The sequence below is a fragment of the Dreissena polymorpha genome, chromosome 6 (genome assembly GCF_020536995.1).
Source record: "Dreissena polymorpha isolate Duluth1 chromosome 6, UMN_Dpol_1.0, whole genome shotgun sequence".
NCBI classification, from domain to species: Eukaryota; Metazoa; Mollusca; class Bivalvia; order Myida; family Dreissenidae; genus Dreissena; species Dreissena polymorpha.
In genome coordinates, this window is record NC_068360.1 from 6,191,099 (window position 1) to 6,205,490 (window position 14,392).

The 14,392-nt window shown below is 36.1% G+C and overlaps 1 protein-coding gene across 7 annotated transcripts in view; it reads right to left on the reverse strand.

Annotated features, from left to right (window-relative positions):
* Window positions 1-14,392, reverse strand: part of LOC127835267 (dedicator of cytokinesis protein 9-like) — a 176,169-nt gene that overhangs the window by 10,980 nt on the left and 150,797 nt on the right. For 6 of the 7 annotated variants that reach the window (XM_052361610.1, XM_052361611.1, XM_052361609.1 and 3 more), the window contains 7 exons: window positions 11,661-11,718; window positions 9,745-9,759; window positions 6,624-6,733; window positions 5,771-5,893; window positions 4,888-5,001; window positions 4,106-4,252; window positions 2,812-3,022 (listed from right to left, as the gene is read on the reverse strand). In XM_052361610.1, coding sequence (XP_052217570.1) covers window positions 2,812-3,022; window positions 4,106-4,252; window positions 4,888-5,001; window positions 5,771-5,893; window positions 6,624-6,733; window positions 9,745-9,759; window positions 11,661-11,718 — 778 coding nt within the window. The remainder of the gene's footprint in view (window positions 1-2,811; window positions 3,023-4,105; window positions 4,253-4,887; window positions 5,002-5,770; window positions 5,894-6,623; window positions 6,734-9,744; window positions 9,760-11,660; window positions 11,719-14,392) is intronic. The other variant, XM_052361612.1, reaches the window with a different exon arrangement.

Below are 14,392 nucleotides of genomic sequence, written 5' to 3' on the forward strand. Positions count from 1 at the left end.
CTATTATTTGACCTATTATGTGACCTAGTTTTTGACCTAGTTTTTGACCCCATATGACCCAAATACAATTCCAACCCAGATTTCATCAAGATAAACATTCTGACAGAATTTCATAAAGATTGGATGAAAACTGTGACCTCTACTGACTACACAAACAAATTGTTGACGGACGCACGCACACACGCACACACAACGGACGCCGGACATCACACGGTCACATAAGCTCACCATGTCACTTGGTGACATGTGAGCTAAAAATGAGAAACTGTGTGGTGCTTGAATCATTAATAGAATGTGTAACTGTGTGAGGCTGGAAACATGAATAGAATGTGTAACTGTGTGAGGCTGGAATCATAAATAGAATGGGAAACTGTGAGAGGCTGGAAACATGCATAGAATGGGAAACTGTGAGAGGCTGGAGATATGTATAGAATTGGAAACTGTGTGAGGCTGGAATCATGAATAGAATGGGAAATTGTGAGAGCCTGGAATCATGAATAGAAAGGGAAATTGTGAGGGGCTGGAATCATGAATAGAATGGTAAACTGTGTGAGGCATGAATCATGAATACAAAGGGAAACTGTGAGAGGTTGGAATCATAAATATAATGGGAAACTGTGTGAGGTAGGAATCATAAATAGAATTGGAAACTGTGAGGGGCTGGAACAATTAATAGAATAAATTAGAGCTGTGTTTGTGAAACACAATGCCCCCTACTGCGCCGCTTAGAAGCCATACATTTTACCTTTGACCTTGAAGGATGCCCTTGACCTTTCACCACTTAAAATGTGCAGTTCCATGAGTTACGCATGCATGCCAAAAATCGAGTTGCTATCTTCAATATTGCAAAAAATTTACCTTTGACCTTGACGGATGACCTTGACTTTGACCTTTCACCACTCAAAATGTGCAGCTCCATGTGATACACATGCATGCCAAATATTAAGTTGCTATCTTCAATATTGCAAAAAAATTACCTTTGACCTTGATGGATGACCTTGACTTTGACCTTTCACCACTTAAAATGTGCAGCTCCATGTGATACGCATGCATGCCAAATATCAAGTTGCTATCTTCAATATTGCAAAAAATTTACCTTTGACCTTGACGGATGACCTTGACTTTGACCTTTCACCACTCAAAATGTGCAGCTCCATGTGATACGCATGCATGCCAAATATCAAGTTGATATCTTCAATATTGCAAAATTTGACCTTTGACCTTGAAGATGACCTTGACCTTTTACCACTCAAAATGTGCAGCTCCATGAGATATGCATGCATTGAAAAATATCGAGTTGCTATCTTCAATATTGTAAAATTTTACCTTTGACCTAGACGGATGACCTTGACCTTTCATCACTCAAAATGTGCAGCTCCATGAGATATGCATGAATGCCAAATATCAAGTTGCTATCTTCAATATTGTAAAATTTGACCTTTGGCCTTGCCTTTCACCACTCAAAACGTGCAGCTCCATGAGATACACATGCATGCCAAATATCAAGTTACTATCTTCAATATTGCAAAATTTGACCATTGACCTTGACCTTTCACCTTGAAGGATAACCTTGACCTTAACCTTTCACCACTCAAAATGTGCAGCTCCATGAGATACACATGCATGACAAATATCAAGTTTCTATCTTCAATATTGCAAAAGTTATGGGCAATGTTAAAGTTTTCGGACGGGCACCGGAAGGACAAACGGATGGACGGACTGACGAACAGTCAGACGGACAGTTCAAAAAAACTATATGCCACCCTTCAGGGGCATAAAAAAGTTAAGGCGAAAGTTAAAGTTTTTGGATGGACGGACAGATGCCATATATTTAACCTTTGACCTTGAAGGATGACCTTGACCTTTCACTACTCAAAATGTGCAGCTCTATGAGATACACATGCATGCAAAAGTTCAAGTTGCTATCTTAAATATTGAACAAGTTATGGCCAATGTTTAAGTTTTCGGACAGACAGACGCCATATTTTTAGCATTCATGAGATGCACATGCATGCCAAATATCAAATTACTATGTTCAATATCGAAAAAGTTATGGCCATTAAAGTTTTCAGATGGACGGACAGACTGACTGACTGACTGACGGACAGTTCAACTGCTATATGCCACCCTACCTGGGGGCATAAAAACTGTGTGGGGCTGGAGATATTCATAGAATGCATAATTATTTTTCCTCCATAATGAAACAAACCAGACATTATTTTTAACGTTCAATGGATAACTATGCCTCTCAGGTAAGGGGACAAACTCAATTAAATTTTCCAAACAAACAAGTATTCCCTCATGCAACCTCTACACCTTCTATATAAGATTTGATTGATTTTTTCCATTTTAAACAGTCTTTCAGTTAAAGCATGGTTGACCTACTCACACTTTTCCAGAGTAAGCTGGTTTACCAGTACTAAGTGCACATACTTATTCCAGATACTGACACCTTCAACACTTTAATCAGACATAGGAGCAAACCAGCTTCTGAAATAATCTCATGACCAAAGTCCACACATGTAAATTTTACTGGCCGGATAAATCAAACCCACAATTTGAAGTGAAGCACTCTACGAAGTGAGTAAGCTTTAGAAGGTTGCAATGCCGTAGTGGATATGGTGAACACCTAGCAACCAGGTCACAGCTTCCGTCCCCACCTTAAGGGGGGGGGGGGGGCTTTAGATATCTCCCATAGACACCAAGTACTTGTTCTATCCAGAAAACTGACTAAAGATTGTTTTTAATAAGCCCAAGGCTTTCGATGCCATTGAGCCAAAACTATATGCACTAAGCTGGCCGGATACTAACTGCGTAAGACAGTGCGTCGCTTGTACTGTTCATGTATTTCCCCATGTGCCTTGTTTCCCTTGGTGAACGGGGTCTCATACATGAACCAACAGACATTGTTGTTCTTTTCAAAGTCTGTCAGCCTGCGCTGAAGCTCCTTTTCCTTGAAGAACGGGGTCACGTGCGTCACCTGGATGTACGCAAACCTTGTTTCCAACTCACTCGGGTTCACCTACAGAAGTGGAACGTACACGTGTCTTGTCTTTTATCATTTAATATTCAATAAACATTTGAGTCCCTCTTTGAAACCAAGGTTTACTGCATGTGCGTAAAGGGTTGTCTCAGAAACCAAGGTTTAATGCATGTGCATAAAGGGTTGTCTCAGAAACCAAGGTTTAATGCATGTGCGTAAAGGGTTGTCTCAGAAACCAAGGTTTAATGCATGTGCATAAAGGGTTGTCTCAGAAACCAAGGTTTAATGCATGTGCATAAAGGCTTGTCTCAGATTAGCCCGCACAGGCTTGTCAGGGAAGACATTTTCCGCTTTATGGAATTTTTCGTTTCAAGTACATCTATTCTTAAATTTAACTTTATAAATTTATTTTATACTGTTTGTATTAAGACAATGTACTTATGTATAAGTCTAAATTAAATGTCTGTTCTGTTCTGTTCTTAAAGAAAATTCAGTCTAAGTTGAAAGTTTTGTCCACGATTAGCCTTCTGTGCACACTTCACAGGCTAATCTGGGAAAACAATTTACGCACATGCATTAAGCCCTGTTTTCCCATAGAGAGGCTTATAACTGTAACCGTAGTAACCGTAGAATCGATCGGGCATCAAACCCATGTCATATGTTCAGCTTCATTGTTTGCACATGTTTCTATAATCATCATTAGAAATGATGTAAACAAATACCCAGTGCTGGTGTCTGGGAATATTTATGCCAATCATATGGATTATGAGCATAGAACAACAGAATAAATAGAAAATTGAGCTGGGATCTGGGAACACTGACCTTATGCATGTGCATAAAGTGTCATCCCAGACTAATCAGGGATGACACTATCCACTTTTTTGGAATTTTTCGTTAAAACAAAAAACAACCATAGGCGGAAAGTGTCGTCCCTGATTAGCCTGTGTGGACTGCACTTGCTTATTTTGGACTAAAAATTAGGCACATGCATTAAGCAAAGTTTCCCACAAAGTGGCTCAATTTATCAAATTGTTGAATATAAGACTCACATCATCAACTGTATGCAACATTCACCTAAATGTTATCAAAGTATCTCATCTGCAGCTTGGACATTGAACGTACTGTTTTTGAGTCCATGATGAGTTTCACATTTTCCTGCCCAAACTTCCCCGCGTACATAGTCTTTAGACGATCACACAGCTCTGCTAGACTGGTCACCTTTGGCTCCTTGTACACATACTGCTTGCCATCCTCTTCATCAAAGAAACTCTGAAACCAGTCACATTGTTATGATTCTAAACCAGTCTTATTGTTATGATTCTAAACCAGTCTTATTGTTATGATTCTAAACCTGTCTTATTGTAATGATTCTAAACCAGTCTTATTGTTATGATTCGAAACCAATGTTATTGTTATGATTTTAAATCAGTTGTATTGTTATGATTCTAAATCAGTCATATTGTTATGACTCCAAACAAGTCTTATTCTTTATTTTTTTAAATAAATTTGACATTAGTAAAAAATATATTATTTTGCATATCATCTTCACATACAACAGAAGAAAAACACATTTCTATCTACCAGTGTCAGTTACCAATACTGACAGAATTCAAACACAAAGAAACATTGTGTGTGGTATGATGCATAGTGGTGAAATACTCTGAACTACCAATTACAGAGGTTCCTATTTCAATACCCAGCCACTGAAGCGGATAACTCCACATGTCCATACAGTGCACACATTCTGTCGTAATAGTATAACAAGGGACAAAATTGTCACAAAACCAGGTTTTCACTTTCAGTTGAAAAAAGTCTGATAAAGTCAGAAAATTCAAAATGTGTATTGTTAACTTCCTTGTGTAAAATTGACCTTGATTTCAATTAGAAAACAAAACAGCTCTCACCTGGCCAAAGAATGCCACCCTGAAGTATTTCCCTAGCAACCGTCTCCCTGACGACATCACCTCGACTACCTTGGTGTAAGAATTGGCAAGGATCTGGTAGCATTGAGACAGTTTCTGAAATCCAGGAACAAAACTTTCAATGTCTGTCATCTACCTTTAGCAGCTTCTATTATGCTGGTGTAGAGCTGAACATTGTAGCATCAAATTTTCAAGCGTAAGATGATAAAAATCACACATCCATAACTTCATATCATAAGTTAGTTTGAATGGTACAAATTAAAAAAAAAAATCTAATGACAAGTTTGTGTCTACTGATAAATGAACAGACCAGAATCCATGATGATTCAAGTTTACCTCAATGACTTTGTAACTGAGGGTGTTATTACAAAGTACGCTGAATGAAGTGTGAAAATCACGCTGGTAAGCTATTTTGAACCTCAATGTAAACGTTTGAACACAAGAACATCATGTATATACGTCTCAAAACAAGAGACGTGTTTGTCAGAACACAATGCCCCCCAATCGCCCCGCTTTGATATATAATTTGAATATATCAGTTCCCAGGTGTAGAAATTATCTCCCTTTTAAAGCTTATAACTTTCCTTGGATTGCATTTTTTAAATTTTGACCTTGACCTTTCACCACTCAAAATGTGCAGCTTCATGAGATACACATGCATGCCAAATATCAAGTTGCTATCTTCAATATTGCAAAAGTTATGGCCAATGTTAAAGTTTTGGAACAGACGGACGGAGAGTTCAACTGTTATATGCCACCCTACCGGAGGCATAAAAAAACTTTGAAAATCCTATTGAGGCGACATATATCAGGAAAGAGTGATTATTTTTCTATGTCTATATTTTACATTTGGTTTGTGTCTCACCTCAAACTCCCGCGAGCGCTCATACATGGGGATGATGAGTTTGTACACGTCTCCCAGCACCTCAAACCTCTCCGCCTTCTGCAGACAGTCAGCAGCCTTCTCCATGAAGGTTACTAGGGTCTCCTGGGGCAGAAATGGTACACGTCCAATTCACGGTCAATATGAGATAATAACAAGGTCAAAACAAGGTCATATCAAGGTCAATATGAGGTCATGACAACGCCATTATGAGGTTATGACCGAAAGTACAATAATGTATATAAAAGGTCAATTTGAGGTCATAACAATGTTAATATAAGGGAATTACAATGTCCATATGAGGTCATTACAAGGTCAAAATAAGATACTATTACATGGTCATCAAAACATAAATATAAGGTAAATAAAAAAAATCAAGGGCAAGACAATGTCAGCAGGATATACATACAAGGTCAACAAAAAGTCAATACAATGTCAACAAAATCCATATATTAGCATTTTATCAAAGCAAGGACAACATAATGCGGGTGAATTCAAACTAAATTAAAGGACAAACATTTCTACCACTGACTCAATGTACATATGAACCCGGTTCGGGTCAAACTGGGCTAAATCCAAGTGTGTAAAATGTTGTCCCAGATCAGCCAGTGCAATTTGCACAGGCTTATCAGGGACAACACTTTCCAATGTTATGGAACTTTTGGTTTAAAGGAAATGTCTTCTAATCAATCCAGTTACAGCCAAAAGTGCCTTCTCATATTAGCCTACATTGGTTGCAAATGTTAGCTGTGCGGATTGCACAGGCTAATCTGGGATGACACTTTACGCATGTGCATTAAGCCCAGTTTTCCCAAAACAAGGCTACCATTCTCACCTCGGTGTATTGCACATCCTGCATGCCGCTGTCGTCCTTGATGCCTGACTCCTCTTTCTCCACATTAGGAGAGATGACCTTGAACGCTGTGCAGCCCTGCGGGAATCCACCTGACAACACATAAACTTACAGAATGTACCAATTGATTGGATCGGGAAAAAATCAAAATATTTTAACTCAAATATGAAAATAATGTTGTTTTTTTTTCAAGACCAAATACTCTAAAATTGAGAATAAAAATGATTTCGATATGACATTTACTAAAGGTCAACTTTAAGAACTAAGTGGGAGATGAACTAAATGTTGATACTAATTTTTTAATATTTGAATCCTTTAGTTGGAAATGTTTAGCTCCCCTTTTGGAAAAATATATATATGTCCATTGGCAATGGGTTCCACTACCGGAAGGAAAAAAGCATCACTGGTACCACAGAGGCTTATTCAAAGATTTTTTTATTTTTTTTATAACATGCAAAAGTAACAAATTATTGAGCCTCGTTCTGGGGAATCGGTGCTTAATGCATTTGTGTATAATGTTAACCCAGATAAGCCTTAGCAGTCTGCACAGGCTTATCAGGCACGCCCCTTTCCACTTTTATTGAATTTTGCGTATAAACAACGTGTATCTAAACACAATCCAGTTTAGGTGCAGATCATCGTCCCTAATTAGCCTGTGCTAATCTAAGACAACACAAGACAAAGGGACCTTTTCACGGTTTGGTAAATTTACAAAATGGAAAAAAGTTGTTTCAGATTTGCAAATTTTCGTTTTAGTTGTGATATTTGTGAGGAAACAGTATTACTGAACATTTACTATAATCCAATATAGCCATTATATGTATCTTTTGACGATTTGAAAACCTAAAAATTATAAAGTGTTGCAACGCGAAACGATTGAATAATTTGGAGAATTCTGTTGTTGTCGTTTAAATTTACGAAACTACAAAGATTGCTTATATAAGGTATAAAATACCTTAACTGTGTATACCCGGCGGAATAGTCGAGAGGGCTAATGCGTTTTTACTTCAGACTTATTCCAGGAATCCGGGGGTCACTGGTTCGAGCCCTGGTACCAGCTACTTTTTTTCCTTTTTTTAAATTTTATTCTTGATTTTTTATTGGAGCTTTTAAGATCCAATGTTTACATTTATCAATATAAAGCATTTAATGACAAACTTCAAAATATGCCAAAATCTGTGGAAAGGCCCCTTTAAGCACAGGCATTAAGCCCAGTTTTCCCCAAAAGAGACTCTTATTGTTATTCCATAGTTAAAAGGAAATTTAATGGGAACAATCAAAATTACATTCAAAATAACATGTTTTCTGTATCTTCTTAATCTAAGTTTACTTCAAAATGGTTGCATTTTCAAACTTTATAAATGAAACTTTAAAAAGTTGATCTCCTTTGGCAAATAATATTGAGAAGTTTGCATGAATAGGCCTATCAGCTAATGATTTCCCTTTACAGACACTGCTAATATCCGTTTGGATAAAATAATTTTTATTACTGATAAAATGCCAGAGTGCAAGCATGTCTTATTGTTTTAACCACTGTTTTGAGTTCAACAAATTAATAATATTGAGCATCATAAGTGTGACAACACACACACATGTGACAATAAGTTACATCTATAAAAGTTTAATGATCTAGAAAAATATTTAGGATACACACAAACAAGCATAACAGATTCAGATATGTGTAATTCAACAGAATCAATAAAAGTATTTTTAAAAATAACTTCATGCCCCAAAAGGCAACATACAAGTTCAACAATCATGTTGTGTACTGTACAGGCTAAAAAATATAACAATACAAGAAACAAATCAAACACACTCATTGAGCATGAAAGATGACACATATGGATTATTTTAAGGAGTTCATATTTTTTTATCAAAAATAAAAATACATCACATGGACATACAAAAATACATCATACTGTTAATGAAATTTGATTTGTGCACATGAAGATAAAAATGTAAATAATTTGTATAGAAATAAGATTGATGAATGTATGACCATTCCTTCATTTGCAACATTGTAACACAAATGAGTCATGTCTTGCGAAAAAATTGTTTTATGCCATATACAGCCGGCCTAGCTCCAGGGATGGTATTCTAGAAGCATCTCAACTTAAATTTTATTTTTATCTTTAAATTGGGAATTTTTCTTAAGTGTTTCATTTCATACTGCAATAGTTAGGCATTGACAATTACATCAAAATATCATCATTATATCAATGTTATTCGAGGAATACCAAAACAACATGCATGTCTTTATTTAGTAAAGAAATACAAAACATTGTAATTTTGAACTTCAGTGAAAATATTTAAGAAATGACTTAAGATGTCTCTAGAATACGACCCCAGACCAGCCTTTGCATTTGTACAGTCTGGTCAGGAGCTACCTTGTCTCATATTAAAGCGGGTATATACGATCTTGTCAAATATTTATTAATTAATATAAAATGTGTTAAAAACTTATTATACATATATTTCAATATAAACTAAAATAAAGGTTAAGAAGAACATGTGTCGAAAAATGCTGAATAAGCCAGATATTTAATTCTGAAATCGAAAAAGGCTGTACAGCCGAATTCGCCAGCATGTATATCATGCATGTACGATGTGAGTCTAAATTTAGTTTAACGGTTCATTTGAAATTCCTGCAGCGATATCGATTCATACGACACACGAACACTTACTAAAAAGACGAATGCATCGGTTATTGTAGGAAAATAATTACGAATTATCTTCGTCACAATCGGCTCGGGGCGCTAATTTGTATTTGCTGTATTTTATGAAATTCGTCTTAAATGTATCATTTTTCTTGCATATTGTGTGTTATTATAACATATTTGTATCAATATTTTACAATTCAGCACATATAAAAATCGTATATACCCGCTTTAAGTCAGGTAAGGTTTCAAATGGTCCCATCTTCGTATGACAAGCCTTATATTGTGACCACTTTTTGAAAAACGTTTCAACAGTAAATTCTTCAAACATAAATATGCCAAAGAAAAACAAATTTGAAACATACAAATCATGATTTGAGGTTACCAGATGGAACAAAAATAATGGACAACAGCAAACATTCAAACAACACTGTGGACAAACTTACTTGATCTAATTTTTCCTGAAGAAATAACCATATATCAAAGTCATAAAGTCCATTATGTCCATCTAAATGCATAACAAAGGTGTACACTGCTTTAATATAATAGTTGCTATTGTGTCATGGCATCTATCAGTTAGGTGAATTATTGACAGCTGCATTGTATTTTTACTCTTCTGTTAAACTTGTTTGTCTGTTTATTTGGATTTCTTTTGCAATAAGTAACAGTATTTGAGTCATATAAAGGTAATCAGTTAACCTTCTCCTTTTTTTGAGTTTGCTGGATTATCAGTACTAGCACAAGTGACCGACAAGAGCCAAACTTGAATCAGAAGTAGCGGTAAAATTATGGCGCACCAAAGGGGTCGAAACTTTAACTTTTGCTGCAGCAGAAAAAAATGCTGCTCGAGCAGCATTTAAAAGCTGCTCGAGCATTTAAAAGCTGCTCGAGCAGCAAATTCCTGCTCGAGCATAATCTAGATGCTGCTCGGGCAGCAATTTGCTGCTGCAGCAGAAAAATCCTGCTCGACCAGCATTTATTTTTAGATTATGGCATCAGCCAATCAGAATAAGATTACACATAGGCATAAATCATGTAACATTGGAGCAATTGATCAACCAAATTGGCATGTTCCTACATGACTTATAGATTTTAAAGCTAAAAAATTATTTTTTTAAAAACAACTATGGAAAAAGGATGAGAATTTAATAATAATTTATTAAAACACAGATTATGAGTTTGTTGCAGTTTTTCTAAAGTTATTCTAAGGTCTATTTCGTTTCCGTAGAGGTAGCTTATGTCGTCCGTTTGTAAGCTCAAATTTGATTGGCTGAGGGGTTCAAGGGCTTATTCTAAAAATAAATGCTGGTCGAGCAGGATTTTTCTGCTACAGAAAAAAAAAAATGCTGCTCGGGCAGGAATTTTGCTGGTCGAGCAGCATCTAGCTACTGCTCGAGCAGCAAAGATGCTGCTCGAGCATTAATTTGCTGCTCAAGCAGCATTTAAATGCTGCTCGAGCAGCATTTTTTTCTGCTGCAGCAGAAGTTAAAGTTTCGACCCCTTTGGTGCGCCATATAAAATGGCCATAGAAGTAACTAGTGACATGTGGCCATTTAACTCAAATAATAGGTGTGTGTTGAATAAAGAGAATCAGTTGACACAAAACTCACCCAGTCTAATGCTTAGTTTGATTGTTTAGGCTTTATTTCATAAAGGGGTGAGTGGGAGCCTATAATGATGTTTAAATGTAAAGCTGATTTCAACATTGTAAGGCTCTACCAAAGAACTGTCTCTATTTGACCTTGGATACTCTTTTATTAATATATTTTTGAGGTTGTTAGTGTTGAAGTTGTAGACTGCTATGAACTTTGTCTTTAACCTGGGCAGAACCAATGCTTAAGCTTCTAAAGGCACTTCCAAATCTGTTACCTGGGAAGAAACAGTACATTGGTTTGTAAAGGCACTTTCTAATGTTTCTTGGGAAACACATGTACATATTGTATTTTGTGAATGATCCTTTGAACCTGAACATCCTGTGTAGGGTTCAATCTTTCACCCCCTAGTAACAAGGACAACTTAATATCCATTGCAGCACTGAAACCTTTAACCCTTTACTGCTGAGATACACATTTCGATGCATTTTTGCCCTTAGAAAATCAAATTAAATTAGAATTATTTCTTAATAGATTCAAGTTTTAAAGACTTCATTTCCAACCCCAAGATACTGATAATCAGCAAACATCATAAAACCTGAACAGACTGCCAGTTACTCACATGCTGTTCTGGATTTTATGCTGTTTGCATTAAGCCATTTGCACTTTGCTTGTGAGTGGGAAAGGGTTAAGTGACATGTTTGTGAAAGCAGTGAATACTTAAGGGACACATTACTGTCTTCAACAAATGCAATTTTCAAGGATCTTACCTCGTTTCTTGAGATACTCTGCAACCAAAGCTGCCATGTGGATGTAACAATGAGCCCCCTGAAAAAGAGGAAATTTGATTTTTCTCTGACAATATTGCCTCAAAATTTAAAAACAAGGTTATGGACCCTTTATCTGAAATTTTTCGTAAACATTCTGCAAAAAGGTGAAAGAGTAAAGAGATGGTATGACAAATTTCGCATTTTTTAATAAACAAAGAGCAATAACTCTGAAGTGTCTTCTGTGAATTGACTGGTTATCAAGCTTTTAGCCTGTAAAACTAATCAAAGCGCTGAAGGCATTGCAGTTGTTCGCTATTGCATAATCTTAGACGCACTTCAGTTTTCAAAGTTATGTTATACTTTTTATATCGCAAGTTTGAAATGAACACAACCCATTCAAATTTATAAAGAGTGTGTCTTAAAGCACAGGTCGAGATGTGTGTGCACTGTTTATCCTCATGTTTAAGTTATAGAGATAACTTAGACAAAATAACAACAATATGTCTCTTTTTTCACAATCAGTTGCTGCACTGGCAACCATCTTTAGAATTTTGTTTCCTTGCTAAAAAATAACAAGCCTATAATCATGTACATGTTGTGTTATGTGTATCTAATACTGTATCTATTTTCTTTCAATTATTGAGCCACAATTTTGCCAACATGACAGACTTTTAATGCAGCATTAAGCCCTGTTTTCCCTGAAAGCAGCCAATATGTACCGATTTCAATGATAAACTGGCAATTAAATGTCGTCGCACAAGCTGTTATAAACACTAGACTGGCCGATATCATTGAACAAGCTCTTAAACCTTATACATGCTGTCTGCTACAGTGTACCAGTGGTTAAGTATAAACAGGCAGTGGTTATCGTTACTAGCTGCAGTTGTTGTCCCTAGCATAGTTAAAGCAGACTGATTTGCAAAACTGCCTCTCTACTTTAGTGTGAGCTAACGGCTCACACTAAAACTAAAACTGTAAACAGTATGAGTAAGAGAGTGGAAACAGCAAATTTCACAGATTTTTATAAAGGCCAATAGCTCTGAAGTGCTTGGTGGTAATTGACTGGTTATAAAAATAAGCCTTCATTTTATGTAAACAAACATACCAAGAAAGTTGGGTGATCTTTTCAAGGAGGAGAGAGAGGGCCTTTTTCTATTGCATATTTTACATTTTTAAACATTATAATACCTCAGAAAGGATTGCTCTTTCTGTGACTGTTTTAACAAGATGTGTTTGTAAAACACAATGTCCCCCTATATGACGTTTGACCTTGAAGGATGACCTTGACCTTGAGCCTTCACCACTCAAAATGTGCAGCTCCATGAGATACACATGCGTTTCAAATATAAAATTGCTAGCTTCAATATTACAGAAGTGACATTACATGAGCAATTTTGACCCATATATTTTACCTTGAAGGATGACCTTGACCTTTCACCACTCAAAATGTGCAGCTCCACATGCACATGCATGCCAAATATCAAGTTGCTATCTTCAACATTGCAAAAGTATTCATAAAATAAGCCTCTGACCTTGAAGGATGACCTTGACCTTTCACTACTCAAAATGTGCAGCTCAATGAGATACACATGCATGCCAAAAATCAAGTTGCTATCTTCAATATTGCAAAAGTATTTGATAAAATGAGCGATTTTGGCCACATATATTTGACCTCTGACCTTGAAGGATGACCTTGACCTTTCACCACTCAAAATGTGCAGCTCCATGAGATACACATGCATGCCAAATATCAAGTTGCTATATTCAATATAGCAAAAGTTATTGCAAAATGTTAAAGTTGGCGCAAACAGACCAACCAACAGACCAACCAACCAACAGACAGGGCAAAAACAATATGTCCCCCACTACTATAGTGGGGGACATAAAAATGTTTTCCTTGGAATGGTTGCAAATTTCAGTAAATTTAACTAAACATTATACCTCTGCCATCACTGTGACTTTACAAATGTATTTTTTACCTGGAAATGGTTGAACATTTAAGTGAATTTATATAATTTAAAATATTATACCTCTGGTGGCTATTTCTTTGGCTCTTTCTAAATAATTATATACATCAGAACAGTTGCCATTCCAGTAAAGTATCTAAACATTATAACTCAGAACAGTTGCCATTCCAGTAAACTTATCTAATAATTTTACCTCAGTGCAGCTGCCATTCCAGTAAAATTATCTAAGCATTATACCTCAGAACAGATGCCATTTTAGTAAAATTATCTAAAAATTATACCTCAGATCAGTTGCCATTCCAGTAAAATTATCTAAACATTATACATCAGAACAGCTGCCATTCCAGTAAACTTATCTTAACATTATACCTCAGAACAGCTGCCATTCCATTAAACTTATCTAAGCATTATACCTCAGAACAGTTGCCATTCCAGTAAACTTATCTAAGCATTATACCTCATAACAGTTTCCATTCCAGTAAACTTATCTAAGCATTATGTCAGAACAGCTGCCATTCCAGTAAACTTATCTAAACATTACACCTCAGAACAGTTGCCATTCTAGTAAACTTATCTAAGCATTATACCTCAGAACAGCTGCCATTCCAGTAAACTTATCTAGGCATTATACCTCTGAACAATTGCCATTCCAGTAAACTTATCTAAACACGATACCTCAGAACAGTTGACATAGTAAACTTATATAAATATTATACCACAGAACTGTTGGTATTTCTATAAACTTATTTCAACATTATACCTCGG